The 22,113-nt window shown below is 48.1% G+C and overlaps 1 protein-coding gene across 5 annotated transcripts in view; it reads right to left on the bottom strand.

The window, feature by feature from the left end:
* The window catches only part of pla2g7 (phospholipase A2, group VII (platelet-activating factor acetylhydrolase, plasma)), a 110,640-nt gene that overhangs the window by 53,565 nt on the left and 34,962 nt on the right, over positions 1-22,113 (bottom strand). For all 5 annotated transcript variants that reach the window (XM_055635354.1, XM_055635356.1, XM_055635352.1 and 2 more), the window contains one exon: positions 762-830. In XM_055635354.1, coding sequence (XP_055491329.1) covers positions 762-830 — 69 coding nt within the window. The remainder of the gene's footprint in view (positions 1-761; positions 831-22,113) is intronic.

Raw genomic sequence — 22,113 nt, 5'->3', positions numbered from 1 at the left:
CCACGCCATGCCCGCGGCTAGAAGCTCCACAGACCACAGCCCCATGATGCCAAAGTCACCTGGCCAGTGATCGGAGCATTCCTCTCTGGCGAGTCCCGACAAGGGTTCACCCCCCGTTCCGTGATGGAAAAGTACACACTGCGCCTGTTGCCGATACTCTGGACCCGACTCCGGGAAACGCCGCTGCAATCCATGCTGTTAGGCCGCGAGGGAGGCGACATGGAAAAATGTCGCCTCTACGCGGAGGAGACGACCAAAAGCGGTTTCCCCCTTTCCCCTCACCCCCACCCCCCACACACAAGACACACCAAGAGACACCTAAACTAACAATAGACACACCAAAAAAAACAAAAAATGTTGAAATAATGAACAGGCTGCTGGCAGGACAGCCAACTCTCAGCGCCCCCACCGACCCAGAAACTCCTCAATTAAGTAAAAAATCTGATATCTTGCAGCTAATAAGCAGAAACAAGCATTGCAAAACAGAATTATTCGAAAATAATTTTGTGAACTTTTTTCACTATCTAACAAATTTGAATCACAATAACAAGATCTGTCAAAATCAAGCAAGATGGACCATTAATCACTGCTGCCATCAAAAGTTGCACAGGATTAGCCAAGCAAAACCATTCCATGCCTATTTGCATTATGTGGTGCCTCTCCTCCAATTCTAATCTGCAAGCAAGTTGCACAATCTAGTTTTGCTCAGATACCATTTACTTGTTTTTGTTAATTTCAGAAAATATTGTTTTATTACCTACCTGTGTTCCACAGCAGCAACGACAAATCCCCTAGAAGCTATTTCAATGCATATAGCCGAATAAACAGTCCTATGAAAAGAGAAGAAATTCAGATTAAAGTGCCTGATCAATAATATATTAACCAAGTAATGTCTACCCTAGCACTGAAAACACTGGATCGCTGAGACCAATTAATAGATTAGCAATAACTATTCAACTATTCAGAAGTTGCATTGGGGAGTAACATACAGGAAACAGTTGGAGATGGTTGAATCAGCACAGGATGTTGCCTCTGAAATTCATTCAATCGACTGCAATAACAGACGACAACATGTTGATGCAAGCACATTGTTTATACAGTGCATTGAGAATCTTAAATACCCACAACCTTTTTAGAGAAATGACTTCATCTCTGCTTATATAAGGAAATCCTTATTTTTAAACACTGACCCTAGTTCTTGATTATTTTACAAGGAAACATCCTCTACAAATCTAACATGGCAAAATCTTAGGATCTTCTATGTTTCACCAAGGCCCCAGTCCAAATTATTCAAACTTTCCCTCAAAAGACAACCCATCCATTTAAGGTATTATTCTAGTAAATATTTTTTGAACTGTTCTAAAACTTTGTTAACCAAGAAGATCAATATTATACACAACAGATGTTGTCTCACTAATGTTCTTTATAATCAAAGAAAAACCTCCTTATTTTTGTATTCAATTCCCCTTACAAAGTGATAAGGTGTTTAGTTTTCATATATTTTCTTACAACATTGAAGGCCATCATTCAACATCAATGTGGGGGTTGGTAGGAACCAAGGACACATTGGGAATCACCCCCTCTTGATCTAGCTGAACAATCTTACTCTGATTTTGGCACACTGCGTATAGCGCATTCTCTCATCTAACTCCTCATTTCTATCATAGTGCACAAGGTAAGAAGTCACAACAAAATCAACTTAACGTCCAACTTGTTTGCTTTAAAACAAAATGCCTGTATCTAATTTTAATGATGGAACTTTATTGTCTGCATTATAATTCATCCAATTATTTGGAAGTTTGTTTAAAGTGATCAGAACTGCAATGTTATAGAGAACACAGAAATGGGCCCTTCAGCCCAAAGAGTCCGTCCCGACCATCAACCACCCATTTACAATAATCGTAGATTGATCAAATTTACCCTCCAACTCAATTACCCTCAATTTTTCCATTTACCTACATACTCAGGACCATTTGGATTTGCCAATTATCCCACTTGCTTTTGGAGGATGGGAGAAAAAAGGAGTATCTGAAGGAAACCTCTGTGATCATAGGCAGAAATTGTAAGCTCCACACAGACAGAACACAAGTTCAGGATTGAGCCCAGGTCTCTGCGCTGTGAAGCAGTAGTTTTACTGGCTGCACGGCTGGGCCATCCGTGGAATGGCTCCCAGAATGAGATCCGCAAAAAGAATATATTTACAGATCCATCATTAAATTTATTTTGTCTAAAAATAGATGATGAACAATGAGGGAAGGCTATTTTAATACATTCGATCAGTGATCACAAATTATATTAAAGCATTCTTTTTTCAGTTGCCTCGCATTAACTTTTTATTACCAATTGGAAATTTACCTCAATAAAATCCTTCAGATATTTGCGTCTGGGAACAAAAGGGTGAAAACATCTATAATTGTGCATGTGGTTTATTCCTTTTATGGACAATCGGGATATACATGATACCAATGCTTTGATTCAGACATGCTCCATTTGAAACACGTTCATCAGTTTATGCAAAATATTCGTAAAGAGATCTAATGCCTCAGGTTAAAGATCCACCATCAGGATTACAAAATGGGTCTTTCCGATACAGGGTATTTGACTCCAGTTTCTCTTTCAATAGGTGCTGCCAGCATTTCCTGTTTTAATTTCTGATTTCCAGCATCTACCATTCTTTGATTTTCAAGTTAGATTATCCAATGGGTAACAGATTGGGACAAGAGTAGACGCAAGGGACCAGAGTGTCCTGGTACAACAGTCACTAAAAGCATACATTAGTGCGCAACTCGCAATTAGGAAATCAAATGGTACATATGTCATCATTGCAAGGATCAGAGTACAGGAGTAAGGATGCCTTACTGCAGCTACAAAGGGCCTTGGTGAGTATTAGTCTCTACCACGAGGAAAGATGTCCTTGCCATGGAAGAGAATGCGAAAAATTGATTCTTAGAATGGCATGGTTGATATTTTGTGAAAAGATTGGGTCCATATTCACGATAGATTAGAATGACTCATAAAATTATTTTAAAATACCATTAGGAATAAGCAGACTATACAGAGGGAGGATATTTGTGATGGTTGGTGAGTCCAGAACCAGGGGATATATCTTCAGCTAGTGGAGCTGCTGACCTAGGATCAATCTTGACCTTGAGTGCTGTCTGTGTGTAGTTTACACATTCTCTGTGACCTTGTGTTTCCTCTTGGAGCTCCAGTTTCCTCCAACATCCCAAGACGTGCAGGCTGATTTGCAACTGGTTACTGTAAACTACCCCGCGAGGTAGATGATAAGTGCATGAGGAGCATAAAGCACGGGATTAATATACGATGGTGGACACGATGGGCCTGTTTTTGTGCTGCTTTTATGAGGAAAATGCCATTTGGAGGATAAGGAGAAATTAGAGGACGATAAACCTGTGCAATTCTCTGCACAAGAGCAGGAGCCTCAGGGCCGGATTTATGTATAAGCTAGACAACCTTAAGTTTAGGGCCTCGAGATCTAGGGGGGGCCTACTCACCTCACTGCCTCACCGGACCCGTCGAGCCTCGCCGCCCCTCCGCCCACCGGGACCTCCTACTCTTTGCCCGCTGACCCTGGCCACTCCACCACCCACCAGCACCAGCAGCCCGCAGCTGTCGCCTTACCTGCATCCTGGACTCAGCACCGGGCCTGCAGTTTCAACGCTGCAGACTCCCACTCCCCCGGGTTTGACTGCGCTGGGTCTTAGTCAATCCTGGTAATCTCAGTGGCTGTTCCACTGGGTCTTCCCCATTCCCCTCAAACCATGTGACACTAGCTCTTCCCCACCCACACTACAGTCCTCATACCCCCCTACCCCCTGACCACCCACCACCCACCACCCCTCCACCAGACATCGCCTTGGCCTCAGTCCACTCACCTGCCTTCCTCCGGTCACAATCCCTGCCGTGTGTTCACCATCCCCCCTGACCTCCCCCTCTCTGATACCGAGTGGTCTGTCATCAGCAGAGGCCTCACCTTTGTCCCCCTCCGTCCCCACCTCAATGAGTTCTGCGCCCACTGCGATTTGAAGCTCTTCTTCCGTCGCCTCCGCCTCACACCGTTCTTCCTCGCCCCCATTGATGATCCATTTTCCCATCTCCAATGGATCCCCTCCTCTTGGACCTCCCCTCATGGCCATAGGTACAATGAAATTTGGGGGTCACCATCCGACGTCGGAACCGGAGAACATTCTCAGCGGCTTGGACTTCCAAATCGGCCACTTCCTACCGGAGACGGCAGCTCCCGAAGTCCACAGGCTGAGCTGGGTGGAGATTTATGCTGGCGGCCCTAGGCAAAGGGTTCCCAGGGCTCCGCGATATTAAAATCAGCGCGGCCTGAGGCTGGGAGCTCCGTAAACCACAGCTCCCTGATGTTGAAGCAGCAGGCCCAACACTCCAGAGCTTCAAACGGCGATCCAGGCAAGGCATCGCTCGCTCCGCGGTGAATCCAATATCTATCTATATATTAAAACTCTGTGGCTGTGTGTGTGTGTGTGTGTGTGTGTGTGGTTGGCCGGGTGTATGTCAGATTCCATTTTCAGATATTTAGTTTTTGGCCTTTGATTCCTTGCTCGGCCAAAACCACATGCTCATATTTCGTCATTTTTTCCATTTCGATTTCACTTCTACATTCTCAGTTCCACTCCTCAATAAATTTCGTCATGTTTAATTACACAATTTTTAATAAAATCCTACCCCCCCCCCCCCCAAAATGTCAAAATGTTTAAAAAAAAACAGCTCTCACCCATAGAATGTTGGTGAACGTTCCATCGTACGTGGCACTGAGTAGGACTAATGCACGTAAGGCTGCTGGCCCTGACGGCATCCCCGGGCGCGTGCTCAGTGCCTGTGCTGCGCAGCTGACAGACGTCTGGACTGACATATTCAACCTGTCACTTGCCCAAGCAGTTGTCCCCACTTGCCTTAAAGCCACCTCCATCGTGCCAGTGCCAAAACACTCCACTGCGGCAAGCCTCAATGACTTCCGCCCAGTTGCACTTACCCCCATCATCACCAAGTGCTTCGAGAGGCTGGTCCTGGCACACCTCAAAAGCTGCCTACCCCCCACACTGGATCCCTATCAGTTTGCCTACCGCAAGAACAGGAGTACGGAGGATGCCATCTCAACGGCACTTCACTCCGCCCTCTCCCACCTTGACAACAGAGACACTTATGTAAGAATGCTGTTCATCGATTACAGCTCAGCATTCAACACCATTATTCCATCAAAACTGATCACCAAACTGGGCATCGACCCCTCCCTCTGCAACTGGATACTGGACTTTCTAACCAACAGACCCCAGTCTGTGAGGTTAGACAAGCACACCTCTTCAACCCTCACCCTGAACACCGGCGTTCCTCAGGACTGTGTGCTGAGCCCCCTCCTCTACTCCCTCTTCACCTATGACTGCACACCTGTACATGGTACTAACACCATCATCAAGTATGCAGATGATACAACGGTGATTGGCCTCATCAGCAACAACGATGAGCTGGCCTACAGGGAGGAGGTCCAGCACTTAGCAGCATGGTGCGCTGACAACAACCTGGCCCTTAACTCCAAGAAGACCAAGGAGCTCATTGTAGACTTCAGGAAGTCCAGAGGTGGCACGCACACCCCCATCCACATTAACGGGACGGAGGTGGAACGTGTTTCTAGCTTCAGGTTCCTGGGAGTCAACATCTCCGATGACCTCTCTTGGACCCACAATACCTCTACTCTGATCAAGAAGGCTCATCAGCGTCTCTTCTTCCTGAGGAGACTGAAGAAGGTCCATCTGTCTCCTCAGATCCTGGTGAACTTCTACCGCTGCACCATCGAGAGCATCCTTACCAACTGCATCACAGTATGGTATGGCAACTGCTCTGTCTCCGACCGGAAGGCATTGCAGAGGGTGGTGAAAATTGCCCAACGCATCACCGGTTCCGCGCTCCACTCCATTGAGTCTGTCCAAAGCAAGCGCTGTCTGCGGAGGGCGCTCAGCATCGCCAAGGACTGCTCTCACCCCAACCATGGACTGTTTACCCTCCTACCATCCGGGAGGCGCTACAGGTCTCTCCGTTGCCGAACCAGCAGGTCGAGGAACAGCTTCTTTCCGGCAGCTGTCACTCTACTAAACAACGTACCTCGATGACTGCCAATCACCACCCCCCCCCCCCCCCCCCCCCCCCCCCCCCCCACTTATTATTTTTTTTTTATTCAAATCGTTTGCTGTGTCGCTCTTCAAGGGAGATGCTAAATGCATTTCGTTGTCTCTGTACTGTACACTGACAATGACAATTAAAATTGAATCTGAATCTGAATCTGAATCTGAATCGTGTGATGTCACAATGCCATCCCTCACATATGTCCAATCGGAATGGATCTCATTTACATATGCCTTTGCACCAGCCCCAGCCCTAGCCCCCGCCCCCCACCCTCACCGCCTGTGTCGAAGCTCGTCATCACGTGTGTGGGAATAGAGAAAGAGGATTGGGGGTGATAGGGAATGGGGAACAGATGGACTGCCCCTACCCCTCCCCCTCTCACTCTCCCTGTAGATGGTTTATGCATGCAACCAATCATATAGCTACCTCAGTACTACTAACCCCGCCTTAGGTATCATTTATAATAACGCCTGCATCTCCTTCTGTGCAGTACTGTAGCAGACTGGAGTCAGTGACCACTCATGTATCGTTTAACTGTGTATCCTTATTAAAGACTATTAGAAAGTCTCATTTACATGGTGTCAGCTAGAGACAACTCGCATCTCCTGTCTACCAGTTTTTATTTCTTTTGCTAAGTTTTTATTTTCATTTTGACGATGGCTTCCTCTTGCCGAAAGCCTGCTCAGCTCATCTTCGATTCGGACATCGCGGAGCGCTGGGCTACTTTCGAACTGGACTACCGCCACTACATGACTATCGCACCTCGGAACGAGCCCGATGAAGTCAAAGCCTCTCTTCTTCTCAAACTTGCCGGCCCCGACGCCATGAGAAGAGCGAGAACTTTCAGTTACACCCCAGCGGTCCTGGGTGCCGACGATCAGGTACTGATACCCATAGAAACAGCCGACGACCCGCATGTCCTGATACGCAAATTCAGGGAGATTTGTGACCTGCCCTCCAATCGTATTTTAGAAAGGGCGAGATTTTTTACTCGCAAGCAGTTGCCTGATGAGCCTGTCGAGTGCTTCATCGCTGATTTACGTTACCTAGCTCAGAGGTGCCAGTTCGAAGCGATGACTGACCAGCTAACTAGAGACATTTTGGTGACAGGGATGCTCGATCAGAAGCTGAGATCAGAGCTCCTCCACAAACCCGATCTGACCTTAAATGAAGCCATGCATGCCTGCAGAATGGCTGAGGTCATCGACCCGCCAGACAGTCAGCGTGATTCGGACACTAAATCTATCAATCTGACTGGGTTCAATAGACCGCGACCTTGAACGGATAATACTAGATTTGTGCCACGGGCCAACCCCGCATCTGGCGGTGACCCCCCTAAATGCCCGAACTGCAACTATTTGCACCACAGGCAGTCGCCATGTCCTGCCTACGGTAAAGCCTGCAACTATTGCAAGAAATTAAACCATTTCTCTGCTGCCTGCCGTTCTCGTGGGAAAGTTCCACAAGCTTCCAGACCTAACCTAAACATGCTGATGCAAGTTGATAACAAGTATGATTCCCTGTCCCTGCTCGACGCTGCCCACGTTGCCGATCCAATTAATTCGCAAGGGGAGGCAAGTGTGTACTCACTCCTCCACGCACCTGGCCCGCTACCCGATCCAACTGTTCTGATAACTGTCAACAATTCCGATTTTCACGCTAAGCTCGACACGGGGGCAAAGGTGAATGTAATGTCAATAAGCCTTTTCAAGAAGATAAGGAATAATGAGCTCCTGATTGCAGGCCGCTCCACTCTGCACGCTTACGGGGGTGAGGTGCTGAGACCGATGGGTAAAGCTACTTCCACTTGTGCTCTGACTGTGTGACTCTGTTGGGCAACCAGGCATGCCAAGATCTGGGACTGGTGTCGTTCGTCAGAATGGTCCACAAGGTGATGATATCGGTGGACCCGGTAAAGGAATACCCCGACCTGTTTAATGACGAACTGGGCAAGCTGCCTATTACCTACAAAATATCTACCAATCCAAAGGTGCCACCTGTGATTTATGCACCGCACAGAGTGTCACACGCCATGAAGGACAAAGTTGAGTCCATGTTAAACGACATGGTCACCATAGTTGCCACGTTAAAAAAGGACAAGAATGAAATCCGTGTGTGCATCAACCCTAAAGACTTGAACCTTGCCATCAGGTGCCCCCACTACCCCATGAGGACAGTTGAGGATGTTGCTGCACAGGTCGGACAGGCCACCGTCTTCTCTGTCCTCGACGCAAAGAGCTCGTTTTGGCAGATACCGCTGGACAAGGGGTCATCAAATCTGACCACGTTTTCGACACCGTTCGGCAGATTCAAGTTCTTGCGAATGCCATTCGGCATCAACTCTGCCAGCGAGGTGTTCCAGAGGACCATGGAACAGCTGTTCGCTGGTCTGCCGTGTGCTATCATTGTTGATGACATCCTGGTCTATGGAAAGACGTGGTGGAGCACGACCAGAACCTACAGTGTGTCCTGGAGTGGGCACGACAGATCAACCTCAAGCTTAACCCCAGAAGTGCAGGTTCCGGGTCTCAGAGGTCACTTACGTTGACCATGTATTCACTCCTGCCGGACTCAAGCCCGATCCTTTGAAAGCTGCCGCCATCACTGAGATGCCGCCATCACTGAGAGACCTTAAGCGCCCCATCACTGTCACCTGTGACGCCTCGCGATTTGGGCTCGGTGCAGCCTGCCTACAGTCCTCCGCCGATGGCTCCCTGTCTCCTATGCCTCCCGTACTATGACCGACACCGAACAACGCTACGCATAGATCGAAAAGGAGCTGCTTGCCGTCGTTTTCGCCTGCTCTAAGTTCAAAGACTTTCTTTTCGGGAACTCTTTCACGGTTGAGACTGACCACCAGCCATTGGTGACTATCCTGAACAAGCCGATCCATGTCGCACCTGCCAGGCTGCAGCGCATGATGATGCAGCTCCAGCGTTTCGACTTCACCATTGTTTATAAAAAGGGTACTGAAATGCACGTTGCTGACACTCTCTCTCGCGCCCCACGCGCTTCCTGTGATCGCCACCCCTACGAACGGGAGGACCTCTTGGTGCTCGGCATTGACTTTGTCCACACTAAGCAGCTTCAGTGCCTAGCCGAGCATACTGCCACTGACCCCGCTCTGCAGCGACTTTCTTCCGTGATTAAAGGGGGTTGTCCGAGCAAGCGCGCCAGTGTGCCTGCAGAGACACAGCCTTTTTTCCTGGTTCGCGATGAACTGGTCATCCAAGACGGCGTTATTGTTAAGGGCCACAAGGTCATGGTCCCCTCCTCCCTGTATGACAAGTACTACAGCGTGGCCCACAGCGGGCACCCGGGCGTTGATGCCACGATCGCCCACGCACAGTGCCAATTCTACTGGCCTGGAATGGCTAAGTACATTCGGGACCGTGTCTCATCTTGCTCTACCTGCAACAGCCTTGCGCCCCACCAGCAAAGGCAGCCCCTTTTGCAACAATCCGCGCCCGCCCTGGCCTGGACCTCGGTGGCCGCTGACATTTTCGAGTGGCGCGATAACTACTACCTTGTCCTGGCTGACTCGTACTCGAACTGGTTCGAGGTTGACCTTCTGACCTCCCTCACGTCCGAGATGGTCATCTGCAAGCTGAGGAAACACTTTTCCACTTTCGGCTCGCCTGTCCGTCTGCAGACCGACAACGGCAGGCAGTTTACCAGCCAGGAGTTCAAGCTCTTTGCCAACAAATGGAACTTCCTCCACTTCACGAGCAGCCCTGAGTACCCGCAGAGTAACGGGCTTGCTGAGCGGGCTGTCCGCAGTGCCAAACTGCTAATGGAGCAAGCGCGCCTGGCGAATTCTGACTTTTACCTCGACCTCCTGAACCTGCGGAACATTTCCAGGGACGCAACCCTGGGGTCACCTGCCCAGCGGCTGATGTCCAGAACGACGAGACCACCGATTCCGATTGCTCAACACCAGCTGCTGCCTCGAGTGCTGGAGCCTGCATCCGTCCACACGCGCATTCAGGAAAAGCACGACGGTCACATGATAGATCGTGCAAGCCACTCAAGCCTCTGCTGCCTGGACAGGCCGTTCGTCTACAGACTGCTAGTGGATATTCCCGTCTGGCCACCGTGGTTGGCGTTGCTGACGCGCCTCGTTCGTACCTTGTGAACTTTGAAGGGACCGTTTACCGCAGGAGTCGTCAGCACCTGCTTGCAGTACAGGAGGCGCTCCCGCAGGCAGCGGGACCCTACGCTCTGCCGCTACTGTTCCAGCCGTCCGCTGCTGTTCCCGTTACCGGCCCCTGCATGCCCCTGACCCCTCGCGTGTTTTGTTCACCCCCGCGTGGGACGCCTATTGCTAACCATTTTTTTACCCCTTCCTGCACGTTTGTCCCCCCTGCCATTCTCTGTTTCCCCTGCGGCTTCGTCGCCTCCGGCCTTGCCGACGTCCCCTGGTCTTTCTCGTGGGGGGGGGGGGGGGGGGAAGGATTGGTCCGTACACGTTCGGGCCGTGTCAGCAAGCCGCCTGTTAGGTATGGTGATTTTGTTTAATACTGTTGCCATGGTTATCCTTCATGTTTAATCTACTAACTACTAACTCAGCCTTAGGTATCATTTATAATAACGCCTGCTTCTCCTTCTGCGCAGTACAGTAGCAGACTGGAGTCAGTGACTACTCATGTATCGTTTAACTCTGTATCCTTATTAAAGACTGTTAGAAAGTTACACGTGTGTAATGTCTCATTTACACTCCCTCCCCACTCTATCCCCTCTCTCCCCCCACCCTCTCCCCCTCCCTCACCCCAACCCCATCTCCTCCTCTCCTCCCTCCTCAACCCCCCCACACCTCTCTCCCTCCCCTCCCCATCCCTCTCTCCTCCCCCCCCCCCCCCTCCCCCTCTCCATCTCCCACCTCACCCATCTCCCTCTCCCCCCCCCCTCCTCCTCCCACCCCATCCCTCTCTCCCCCCCCCCCCTCCTTCCCTCTACTCCCACCCCCCTTCCCTCTCCCCCACCCCCTTCCCTCTCCCCCCACACCCCTTGCCTCCTCCACCCCTTCCCCTCCCCACTCTTCCCCCTCTCTCCCCTACCCCATCTCCCTCCTCCCCTCCCTCCCTCACACCCTCTCCCCCTCCCCTCTCCTCCCCTCCCACCCCTCTCTCCTCCCCCTATCCATCTCCCTCTCCTCACCCCTCTCCCTCTCCTCCCCCTCCCCCACCCCCCTTACCTCTCTATCCCCCCCTGTCCTTCCACCACTCCCCCCTCCCCCTACCCCTCCTTCCCCACTCTGCCACTTCTCTCCCCCCTTACCCCACCCCTCTCCCTCCCTCCCCCACCCTCTCTCTCCCCCCTCCCTCCCTCCAACCCCTTCCCCTACCCCTCTCTCCTTCTTCCACCACTCCCCCTCCCTCCCCATTCTTCCACGTATATCCCCCCCACCCCCCCCCATCCCCCACCCCTCCCCATCTCCCTCCCCCACTCCCTTCCCTCTCCCTTCCCACTCTTCCCCCTCTCTCACCCCTAATCCTCTCCCTCCTCTGCATCCCCCCCCCCCTCTCTCCCCTCCCCACGCTCTTTCCCCCCCTCCTCCCTTTCCCCCCCCCTCCCCCTCCCCCCCCCCTCCCCCCCCCTCCCCCCCCCTCCTCCCCCCTCTCTCTCCCCCACTCCCATCCCTCTCTCCCCCACCCCCCTGTGAGTGTGATGCCGCATCCGCAGCTCCCCCCCCCGTAACGCGTGTTGGGGAAACAGACCCAATGGGTTTGCACTTGGTCTAGTGTATTTTAAAAGCAACTGTTTAATGACAATATACAGTAGGATCTAAAAGTGTCACTGTCACTGTCGGGTAGTGATGGTCCTCTAGTCGCGGGGGTGGGGGATTGGGGGGGGGGGGGGGGGGGGTGGGGGCTCACAGGTGAAAGAGCTTAGAATCATAGACACATAGAAAATAGGTGCAGGAGTAGGCCATTCAGCCCTTCGAGCTGGCACTGCCATTCAATATGATCATGGCTGATCATATATGATCATGGCTGATCATATATGATCATGGCTGATCATTAGGGCCTCTCTTCATCTAAATCCGGCCCGGAGGAGCCCACATTATATTTATGGAGATGGATTAATCCTTAATTCTGAAGGGATTTAGGGAAATGAGTAGGCAGCAGGAATAGCGTACTGATACGGATGATCAACAATGGTTGTGTTGAATGGTGGAGTTAATTCGAAGGACCAAATAGCACCCCTCTGGTCCTATTTTTCAACATTGATCATTTGTGAAAAGTCAAGTAAATTTGATTTACTGAGATAAGTAAACTTTAAACAAACAGTTTGTGTTAGCATTCTCTCATGATCGCCATTTTCTGTGTGCATTGTGAAATTCATTGGACATTGGGAGCTGCAATTACTGCTCCACCCTTTTGGCAAGAAAAGAGTGTGTGTGGTTCTACTAATAAACCTATTAAGCGATATTTTTAAAATGCACGGAAACCACCGTATCACCCACAATAAATAACATGACCTGGTTCAGCAACTTATGTAAGGATATGCAGAGCAATTATACAAAACACCACTATTGCAACAAGTTCCACGAAACAGATTAAATCAGCAAGATAATGTTTACAAATCTTCCATGGCAACCAGTCTTTCAACAGGAGGGAGTGTTCTCTGTTGCACCAGGTACAAGATAAAAGGGGCAATGTAACAGTGTTAATAAGGATAACATTTAGTTTTTAATAACCTTCAGGATATCTGGATGACCCTATAAATTCCTAATGACAGACTTACTAATCCAATTTACCACACCTTCATCCAGATCATTGATGTACATGACAAACAACAAAGGACCCATGTTGGCAGAGGTGCATTGTGCAACGATTCTTGCAGCCTACCCAGTGCTAGACCAAAGATAATTCAGAGCAGTAAAAAACACAGTGGGGCATCCATCTTGTTCAAACTGGAAGAGAAACTTTATTTACACACTTGCTCACACATCAATTACAGTACCTCTCATTGGCTGTCAATAACAGCACCTCTCTTTGGCTGCTATCATTGTCAGTCATTCACCACCTGTACCAAGATTGTCTGAGTAACAATACAACATTAAGATTAACTTCTTTACAATTGAGAGCATATTTTTCATATATGTCAACACCCCCACTTGCTCTCGCATTGTTATCTTAACTCAAAATAAAACATCCTAAGGTTTTCTACCTTACATCATGTAGACTTTTACATACATGGTTACTCTCCAAACATAAACTTTGCAAACTCCAGTAACTTAAATTTTGTTGCAGGTTTTGTCATCACATCTGCTACCATCTGGTCTGTTGGGCAATACTCCAAACTTATTTTGCCATGATTCACAATGGACCTCACAAAGTGATATTTTATGTCCACGTGCTTACACCTCTGTCTACTTACAGGATTCTTTGCTAATGCAATTTAACGGGAAAGCAGATTATTATCTAAATGGTGGCCGATTGGGAAAGGGGGAGATGCAGCGAGACCTGGGTGTCATGGTACACCAGTCATTGAAGGTAGGCATGCAGGTGCAGCAGGCAGTAAAGAAAGCGAATGGCATGTTAGCTTTCATAGCAAGAGGATTTGAGTATAGGAGCAGGGAGGTTCTACTGCAGTTGTATAGGGTCTTGGTGAGACCACACCTGGAGTATTGCGTGCAGTTTTGGTCTCCAAATCTGAGGAAGGACATTATTGCCATAGAGGGAGTGCAGAGAAGGTTCACCAGACTGATTCCTGGGATGTCGGGACTGTCTTATGAAGAAAGACTGGATAGACTTGGTTTATACTCTCTAGAGTTTAGGAGATTGAGAGGGGATCTTATAGAAACTTACAAAATTCTTAAGGGGTTGGACAGGCTAGATGCAGGAAGATTGTTTCCGATGTTGGGGAAGTCCAGGACAAGGGGTCACAGCTTAAGGATAAGGGGGAAATCCTTTAAAACCGAGATGAGGAGAACTTTTTTCACACAGAGAGTGGTGAATCTCTGGAAATCTCTGGAACTCTCTGCCACAGAGGGTAGTTGAGGCCAGTTCATTGGCTATATTTAAGAGGGAGTTAGATGTGGCCCTTGTGGCCAAGGGGATCAGAGGGTATGGAGAAAAGGCAGGTACGGGATACTGAGTTGGATGATCAGCCATGATCATATTAAATGGCGGTGCAGGCTCGAAGGGCCGAATGGCCTACTCCTGCACCTAATTTCTATGTTTCTCTATGTTTCTATGTACCCTGGTTATCCTCATAAACCTTGGGTGTTGGGTACTGATATCTATCAATACCTTCTAGTAATTGTACTAGGTACATACACTCTTGTAGTGTTGCGGCTAACGCCATATACTCAGCTTCACAAGTTGACAGTGCAACGGTGGGCTGCTTTTTGGTTTTCCATGAAATCAAAGGACCATTTTTGTTTAGGCTTACACAATAACCGGTTGTACTACGTCTGTTGGTTACATCAGCCGCCCAATCTGCATCACTGTACGCTTGTAATGCCAGTTTCTCGTCGTCACATTTCCTGTAACACAACTCTTTCTCAATTGTGCCTCTCAGATATCTCAGTACATGTTTTACAGTCACCCATTGCTCTTCCATCGGCTCACTAAAGTACTGTGACAGTTTACTTACTACAAAACTGAGATCGGGTCTCGTGCAAGTAGTCAGATAAATTAGGCTACCTACTACCTCTCTGTATTTTCTGACATCAGTCATCATTTCTGCATCATCAGTGTAGTTTAATTTTTGTTCACAAGGTGTTGCCCTCGGTTTACAATCTTGCATATCAAACCTTTCAAGTATTTTCTCCACATATTTCTTCTGTGACATTCTCACACAGTTATCACACTGGTCAAAATTAATGCCAAGAAAATGTTTTAGTTTGCCCATGTCTTTCATCTTGAATTTGGCTGTGAGCATCTCCTTCACAGCTTTCAGTGACTTTTCATCACTGGCAGCAATAATTAAGTCATCGACCCATATTATCATGATCACTTTCTCATTTTCTGTTTCCCTTGTGTAAACACAATGATCAGCTGGGTTTTGCACAAAGTTGTTTTCAGTCAGATACTCATGTAGCATTTTGTTCCAATTTCTACCCGACTGTTTTAACCCATAAAGTGACTTTTTTAACTTATACACCAACTTTTCATTTGCGCTGGATTTTACATCGTAACCTTCTGGCTGTTCCATGTAAATCTCGTAATCTATTGGTGCATGTATGTAGGCAGTTTTGACATCCATCTGATGTAAAATCAGGTTTTCCTGTGCTGCTTTTTGCATCATCACTGGTCAGGTTAGCAGTAGGAGAAAATGTCTCCTCATAGTTTACACCCAATATTTGACTGTATCCTTTGGCTACATACCGTGCCTTGTATTTATCAGATCCATTCTCATTGTTCTTGATTGCATATACCCATCTACCCCCCACTGCTTTCTTACCCTCAGGCAAGTTGGTTAGGGTAAATGTGTCATTTTCTCTCAGCGACTGCATTTCCTCATGCATTGCGTTAACCCATTCCTTTGAGTTAGTTGAGGTTACAGCTTCCCTGAATGTTAGGGGGATGTTACACATCAATCTGTAGCAATAATCTATGTTAATCATTACATGATCATCACTCGCCTTGCCAGTTACATATTCACTTAAGTAACCTGGTTTCTTCCTCAATCTAGAAGGGTAACGTGCAGGCTCATGCTTATTTTCACCTATCTGTGCTTGGCTATTCACCTCAGGCCTAGTTACTGGATCTTGGCTCTGAGTATGTCCTGGACTCTCATCAGTATTTTTTCTCATCCTACTGGCCCTATTCTGCACCTCAAAGTCATCGTCACTGGGGGTCATGTCAGTCTGTGTCTGCCTCTCTATAATTGTTTTGGTCACAAACTTCACCAGTCTGTGCTTCTTTACTTTCCCATTGTCAGGATAGTAAACCATGTAAGCTGGGCTATTCTTGTCGTACCCGACAAAGATTCCCTTCTCACACTTTGAGTCCAGTTTTCTCTTGTCCTGTTTATAGGCATAACACTCAGACCCAAACTTTTGCATCCTAGACAGGTTGGGCCGTTTTCTTGTCAGCATCAAGTAAGGAGTCTGCTTTGTGCGCTTGTTAAAGCATCTGTTCCTCACTACAGCTGCTGTCTGCACTGCATAGGTCCAAAACTGTTTAGGTAACTCGCTCTCTATTAGCATACACCTGGCCATGTCAAACAGGGTGCGCCAATTTCGCTCAGCAGTACCATTCTGGTGTGGTGAGTATGGCGCTGAGGTCTCATGTCTAATGCAATTTCTGCTGAGCAGTGCCTGGTAATTCTTTCCCATGAATTCAGTACCATTGTCAGACCACATACATTTAATCTTCCCGTATGGGGCTGTGTCAGCAAGAAACCTCTCGGTGGCTTGCACTGTGTCACTCTTGTTCTTTAGAAAGTACACAAACACTGCACTGGAATAATCATCAGTGAATGATAGCGCAAACCTGTACCCCTCTCTGGACTCTGGGTCTATCGGTCCCGCTAAATCTGTGTGTACCAACTTCAAAACTGCTTTGGCTCTTACATCAGGGTCTCTGTTCCTAGTTTGGATAAACTTTCCCTGAGTACACACTTCACAGTGTAGAGCAGGTTTGTCTGTTTTGCCCTTAATTGCCATACCTTCAACAACATTCTGTAATTTTTTAATATCTTCATAATTACAGTGCCCTAGAATCTCATGCCATGTCTGCATATCATAACTGCTCTTACATTGGTCATCACATTCAACGTTTACCGTGTGCAAGTAGTACAGTCTGTTGTACTCATGAATGTGGAATGTTGTACCGTCCTTGTGTTGTAGGACGTCTCCCCGTCCCTGAAGATTACGGTTGCTCCGCTGGAAGTAGCTGCTTTTACAGAGAAGATGTCCTGCGGGTATGAGGGGATGTACAATGCCTGCCTCAGTGTTGTGTTGTGGCGACGCCCTTGGCTGTCGACCAAGCAAACCTCCGCGTCTCCTCTGCGCTCCGCGACTCCATCGCACCTTGTGCCGTCAGCCAACTCCACGCAGTGTGTCTCGGACTGGAACATAACGTCGAACTTCTTGAACCTTGCTATATCAGTGATGATATGTGAAGTTGCCCCCGTATCGACCATCAGCCCTTTCAACTCGACTCTACGCTCTGACTGGCTCTTCGCGTCCCTTTCACTCACCAGGAATGCATATTCCTTGTTGTTAGTCTCCCCGGAAACTTGTCGTGCGTCGTCCCGCCGCTGTTTCCGTCTGCAGGTTGCGTCCCGATGTGTGGTACTTTTACAGTGACTACACCACTGCTTGCGTTGACATGCTCTGGCTTTATGTCCTTTTAGGCCACACCTGAGGCACACAATGTCCGCTCTCTCCGCACTTGTACTTGTCGTGTCGGGTCTCACACTCGGTTGCACACGTGCCTTCATGACATTGTCGTCGGATGCTGCTGCACGCATCTTTTCCGTGTCTTCGTAGCTCCTTAGTTTAGTTTTAAATTCGGCAAAAGGCATTGCCTGCTCACTTTGCGTGACATGGATAGCAAATGGTTTGAAAGATTCAGGCAGTCCCTTCAGAATCATTGCAATTAACAGTCCGTCACTCAATACCTCACCAGCGTTTCTCAATGCTGTGATGGCTGTCTCTGCCCTTATAACATATTCAGTTACACTCTCGCTGCTCAACTTTTGAAGTGAAGTCAGTTCTGTATACAGACTTATTACACGTGGCTTTCCCTTACCCGCATAATAATCTTTCAAAATAGTTAGCGCTTTCCGCCCATCGTCTGCTGCTTCTCGCATTACCAGCGACAAACTCTTGTCATCCAGAAACTGGATTAGCTCAGCATATGCCTCTGAATTTTTGGCCTCGTTTCCTTCTTCATTGTCGGTAGGCTCTTCCAAGATAGTATCCTTTAGCCCTTGCAACCGAAGATGGCCCAAAAATGTCGTCTCCCACAGCTCATAGTTCTTTTCATCTCCGTCAAAAACTAGCCGAGACCAGCGGCTACTCGACTGGGTGCTCCGTCTACTCATGGTGCTAGCTTAGCAAGTTAACTCTCACCGGACGTTTCTCTCGGTGGTAAATCCCTGGGTAACTGTCTCTGGGTACCTCTGGGTAACTCTAGGTAAAGCTGGGTAAAGCTGGGCCCATAACCTGTTGGCGGAGGTGCATTGTGCAGCGATTCTTGCAGCCTACCCAGTGCTAGACCGAAGATAATTCAGAGCAGTAAAAAACACAGTGGGGCATCCATCTTGTTCAAACTGGAAGAGAAACTTTATTTACACACTTGCTCACACATCAATTACAGTACCTCTCATTGGCTGTCAATAACAGCACTACTCTTTGGCTGCTATCATTGTCAGTCATTCACCACCTGTACCAAGATTGTCTGAGTAACAATACAACATTAAGATTAACTTCTTTACAATTGAGAGCATATTTTTCATATATGTCAACAACCCAACACAGATCCCTGAGGCACCCCACTAGTCACCTGCCTCCAACCCGATAAACAGCCATCCACCATTACCCTCTGGCTTCTCCCATTCAGCCACTGTTGAATCCATCTTGCTATTCCTGCATTTATACCCAACAGTTGAACCTTCTTAACCAACCTTCCATGAGGAACCTTTTCAAAGGCCTTACTGAAGTCCATATAGACAACATCCACTGCCTTACCCTCATCAATTTCCCTAGTAACCTCTTCAAAAAATTCAAGAAGATTAGTCAAACATGACCTTCCAGGCACAAATCCATGTTGACTGTTCCTAATCAGACCCTGTTTATCTAGATGCTTATATATATTATCTCTAAGTATCTTTTCCATTAATTTGCCCACCACTGAAGTCAAACTAACAGGTCTATAATTGCTAGGTTTACTCTTAGAACCCTTTTTAAACAATGGAACAACATGCGCAGTACGCCAATCATTCTTGGCATTGTGCATGGCACATCTAAATGGTACATGAATTCAACTAAATCAAGTCAAGTCTATTTGTCACATACACATACGAGATGTGCAGTGAAATGAAAAGTGGCAATGCTCGCGGACTTTGTGCAAAAAGACAAACAAACAAACAACCAAACAAACTACAAACAGAATCACATATTCTTTTTCATATTAAATATTGTGTGCGGAAGGAAAAAGGGAAAAAAAACAGCAATTTTTTTTTAAAGCAGTAGAGTGGTACAGTAAGGTTAGTCCCTGGTGAGATAGGAGTTTACAGTCCTAATGGCCTCTGGGAAGAAACTCCTTCTCAACCTCTCCGTTCTCACAGCATGGCAACGGAGGCGTTTGCCTGACCACAGCAGCTGGAACAGTCCGTTAAATAAAAACAAGATCAAAATGTTTAAGATATAATTAAGGACTGCTCACATCCCTCCCATTGTGTAGAATATACAAAAGAATATACAACCTCTTCCCAGTTTTTATCAGACCAGACCTCCCATAAACTAAAGACATAGATCTGATCCCCCAACCTACCTTATTACAGCCATTGTTATTTTTTTAAAGCTGTATTTTCTTTGCGGCTGCAACAATATATTCAGCGCTGTTTAATGTTTCTCTTTGCACTACTGACATAATTGTGCATGGTTTGATTGTATTCGTGCATGATATGAGTTGACTGGATGGCATACAAAACAAAGTTTTTCCACTGTGTCACTGTACACAATAATAAACCAATACCCAGCCAGAGCCCAGCCTGTGAATGTGGAGCAGAACACCAGACAGCCAACCATGTCATCTCTGGGTGCCCGCTCTACCACCCACCAAATTGACGCCAACAGAGACAACAACCTGGCTGCTCAACGCCCTGCTTGACATCTAACTATTCCTTTGCCTTACGTTTCATTCGCAAGAAGAACCAATACCAATAGTATATGTACAATAAAGAACAGTGATATCATCTAATGAAGAATTTGGGAGGAGACATCGTTAAGCTAAAGGGCCTGTCCCACTTACGCGACTTTTTCGGCGACTGCCGGCACCCGTCATAGGTCGCCGAAAATTTAGAAGGATGAGGGGGTTCTAATAGAAACATATAAAATGATAAGAGGACTGGACAAGCTAGATGCAGGAAAAATGTTACGGGCCGCTGACCCCTGTGTTAGGCCTCATTGCGTCCCCCCATGTTTTAAAAGCGATTTGGCCCAAGTCTATCTTTCTTGGCTAACAAGCTAACCTTCGGCCTCCAAGACGCAGGTAAATTTTTCGGGCCTTATTTTAGGGTAAAAAATAACGTCCTCATTGCCAGGAAATATATTATCTCTAATTTTTGGCTTGAGGAAGGACATTCTCAAATTTTAATTAGTGCTGCTCACAGCGAACTGCAGGATACAAATGTGGCTTTACTAAAGCCTACACATTAAAAACAGCAGTGTTTAAGAAGGAACTGCAGATGCTGGAAAAATTGAAAAGCAAAGGAAAAGGTGACGTTTCAACCTGAAACATCACCTTTTCCTTCGCTCCATAGATGCTGCCTCACCTCCAGCATTTTTATCTACTTGCTAAACAGCAGAGTGACTTTATTTTAAGTGGAAAGGTTTTTACCACAAGTGTATGTGAATGCATGCAAATATAGTGGGAAATAAAATTACCATGAGATCAGGCTCAAGACTAGAAATGACAATGAGCATTTAAAGAAAATCATAAATTATCTGCAATGGATCGCGAAGCCTAATGGCGGAGCTGTCGGCCTCCAACCTGCGACCGACCTCAAGGATCCGGAGGTAGAACCAGCCAGGACTTAGCAACACGAGGCTGGCCGTCTTCGAGCTGCGTCGGTGTTCGGGCAGCGGCACAACTCGGCGCTCCGGTGAGGGTGGACGGCGTGGGGCTGAGACACTCCTGTGAGGGCGGCCCGGCTCCTGGCTGGAAGGCGCTTCCGTGTGGGCGGCCCGGTGCGAGGCTGGAAGGCGCTCCCGTGTGGGCGGCCCGGCTGGAAGGCGCTCCCGTGTGGGCTGCCCGGTGCGGGGCTGGAAGGCGCTCCCCGGTGCGGGGCTGGAAGGCGCTCCCGTGTGGGCGACCCGGCTACCGACTGGAAGGTGCTCCCGTGAGGACGGCCCGGCTCCCGGCTGGAAGGTGCTCCCGTGGGGGCGGCCCAGTGCGGGGCTGAGACGCTCCCGTGAGGGCGGCCCGGTGCGGGGTGGAGACGGTGCTCTGGTGGCTGAGGCGGCGGCGACCTGAATCCGGGGCTCGGCCGCGGGCCAGTGGATGACATCGTCGGGAGCTCGCGGGTCACAGGTTGATGCCTGTTTTCCGGAGCTCCCGTGGCAACAACTGCGTCCGCTGGACTGGAGGGCGGCAGCTTCGACCACCACCAGGCCGCGGAGTTTGAACCGCGGGACTGACTTACCATCCGGGTATCGCCTCAGCGCAGAGGGAGAAGAGGAGGGAAGAGACAGCAACCCTAAGACTTTTGCCTCCATCACAGTGAGGAGGTGTTTGGTGAACTCTGTGGTGGATGTTAATTTGTATTTATTGTGTGTTGTTTATTATTACATGTATGGCTGCAGGCAACAACATTTCGTTCAGACCGAAAGGTCTGAATGACAAATAAAGGATTCAATTTAATAAAGGATTCAATTCTATTGAATGAGTGTCAGGGGAATAACTAAATATCATTATGCGAATCACAGAGTACAATTGCTCTTTCAGTATTAATGTCTATTCTGGTGTTGAGAGTGGTGAATCTCTGGAACTCTCTGCCACAGAGGGTAGTTGAGGCCAGTTCATTGGCTATATTTAAGAGGGAGTTAGATGTGGCCCTTGTGGCCAAGGGGATCAGAGGGTATGGAGAGAAGGCAGGTACGGGATACTGAGTTGGATGATCAGCCATGATCATATTAAATGGCGGTGCAGGCTCGAAGGGCCGAATGGCCTACTCCTGCACCTAATTTCTATGTTTCTATGTTGAATGGAGAAAACTCTCCAAAAAAAAACACCCAATAATTATTAATGATCTTAAAATGTA

Source organism: Leucoraja erinacea, chromosome 5 (assembly GCF_028641065.1).
Source record: "Leucoraja erinacea ecotype New England chromosome 5, Leri_hhj_1, whole genome shotgun sequence".
NCBI lineage: Eukaryota > Metazoa > Chordata > Chondrichthyes > Rajiformes > Rajidae > Leucoraja > Leucoraja erinaceus.
This window is presented reverse-complemented; position numbering and strand designations above follow the sequence as displayed.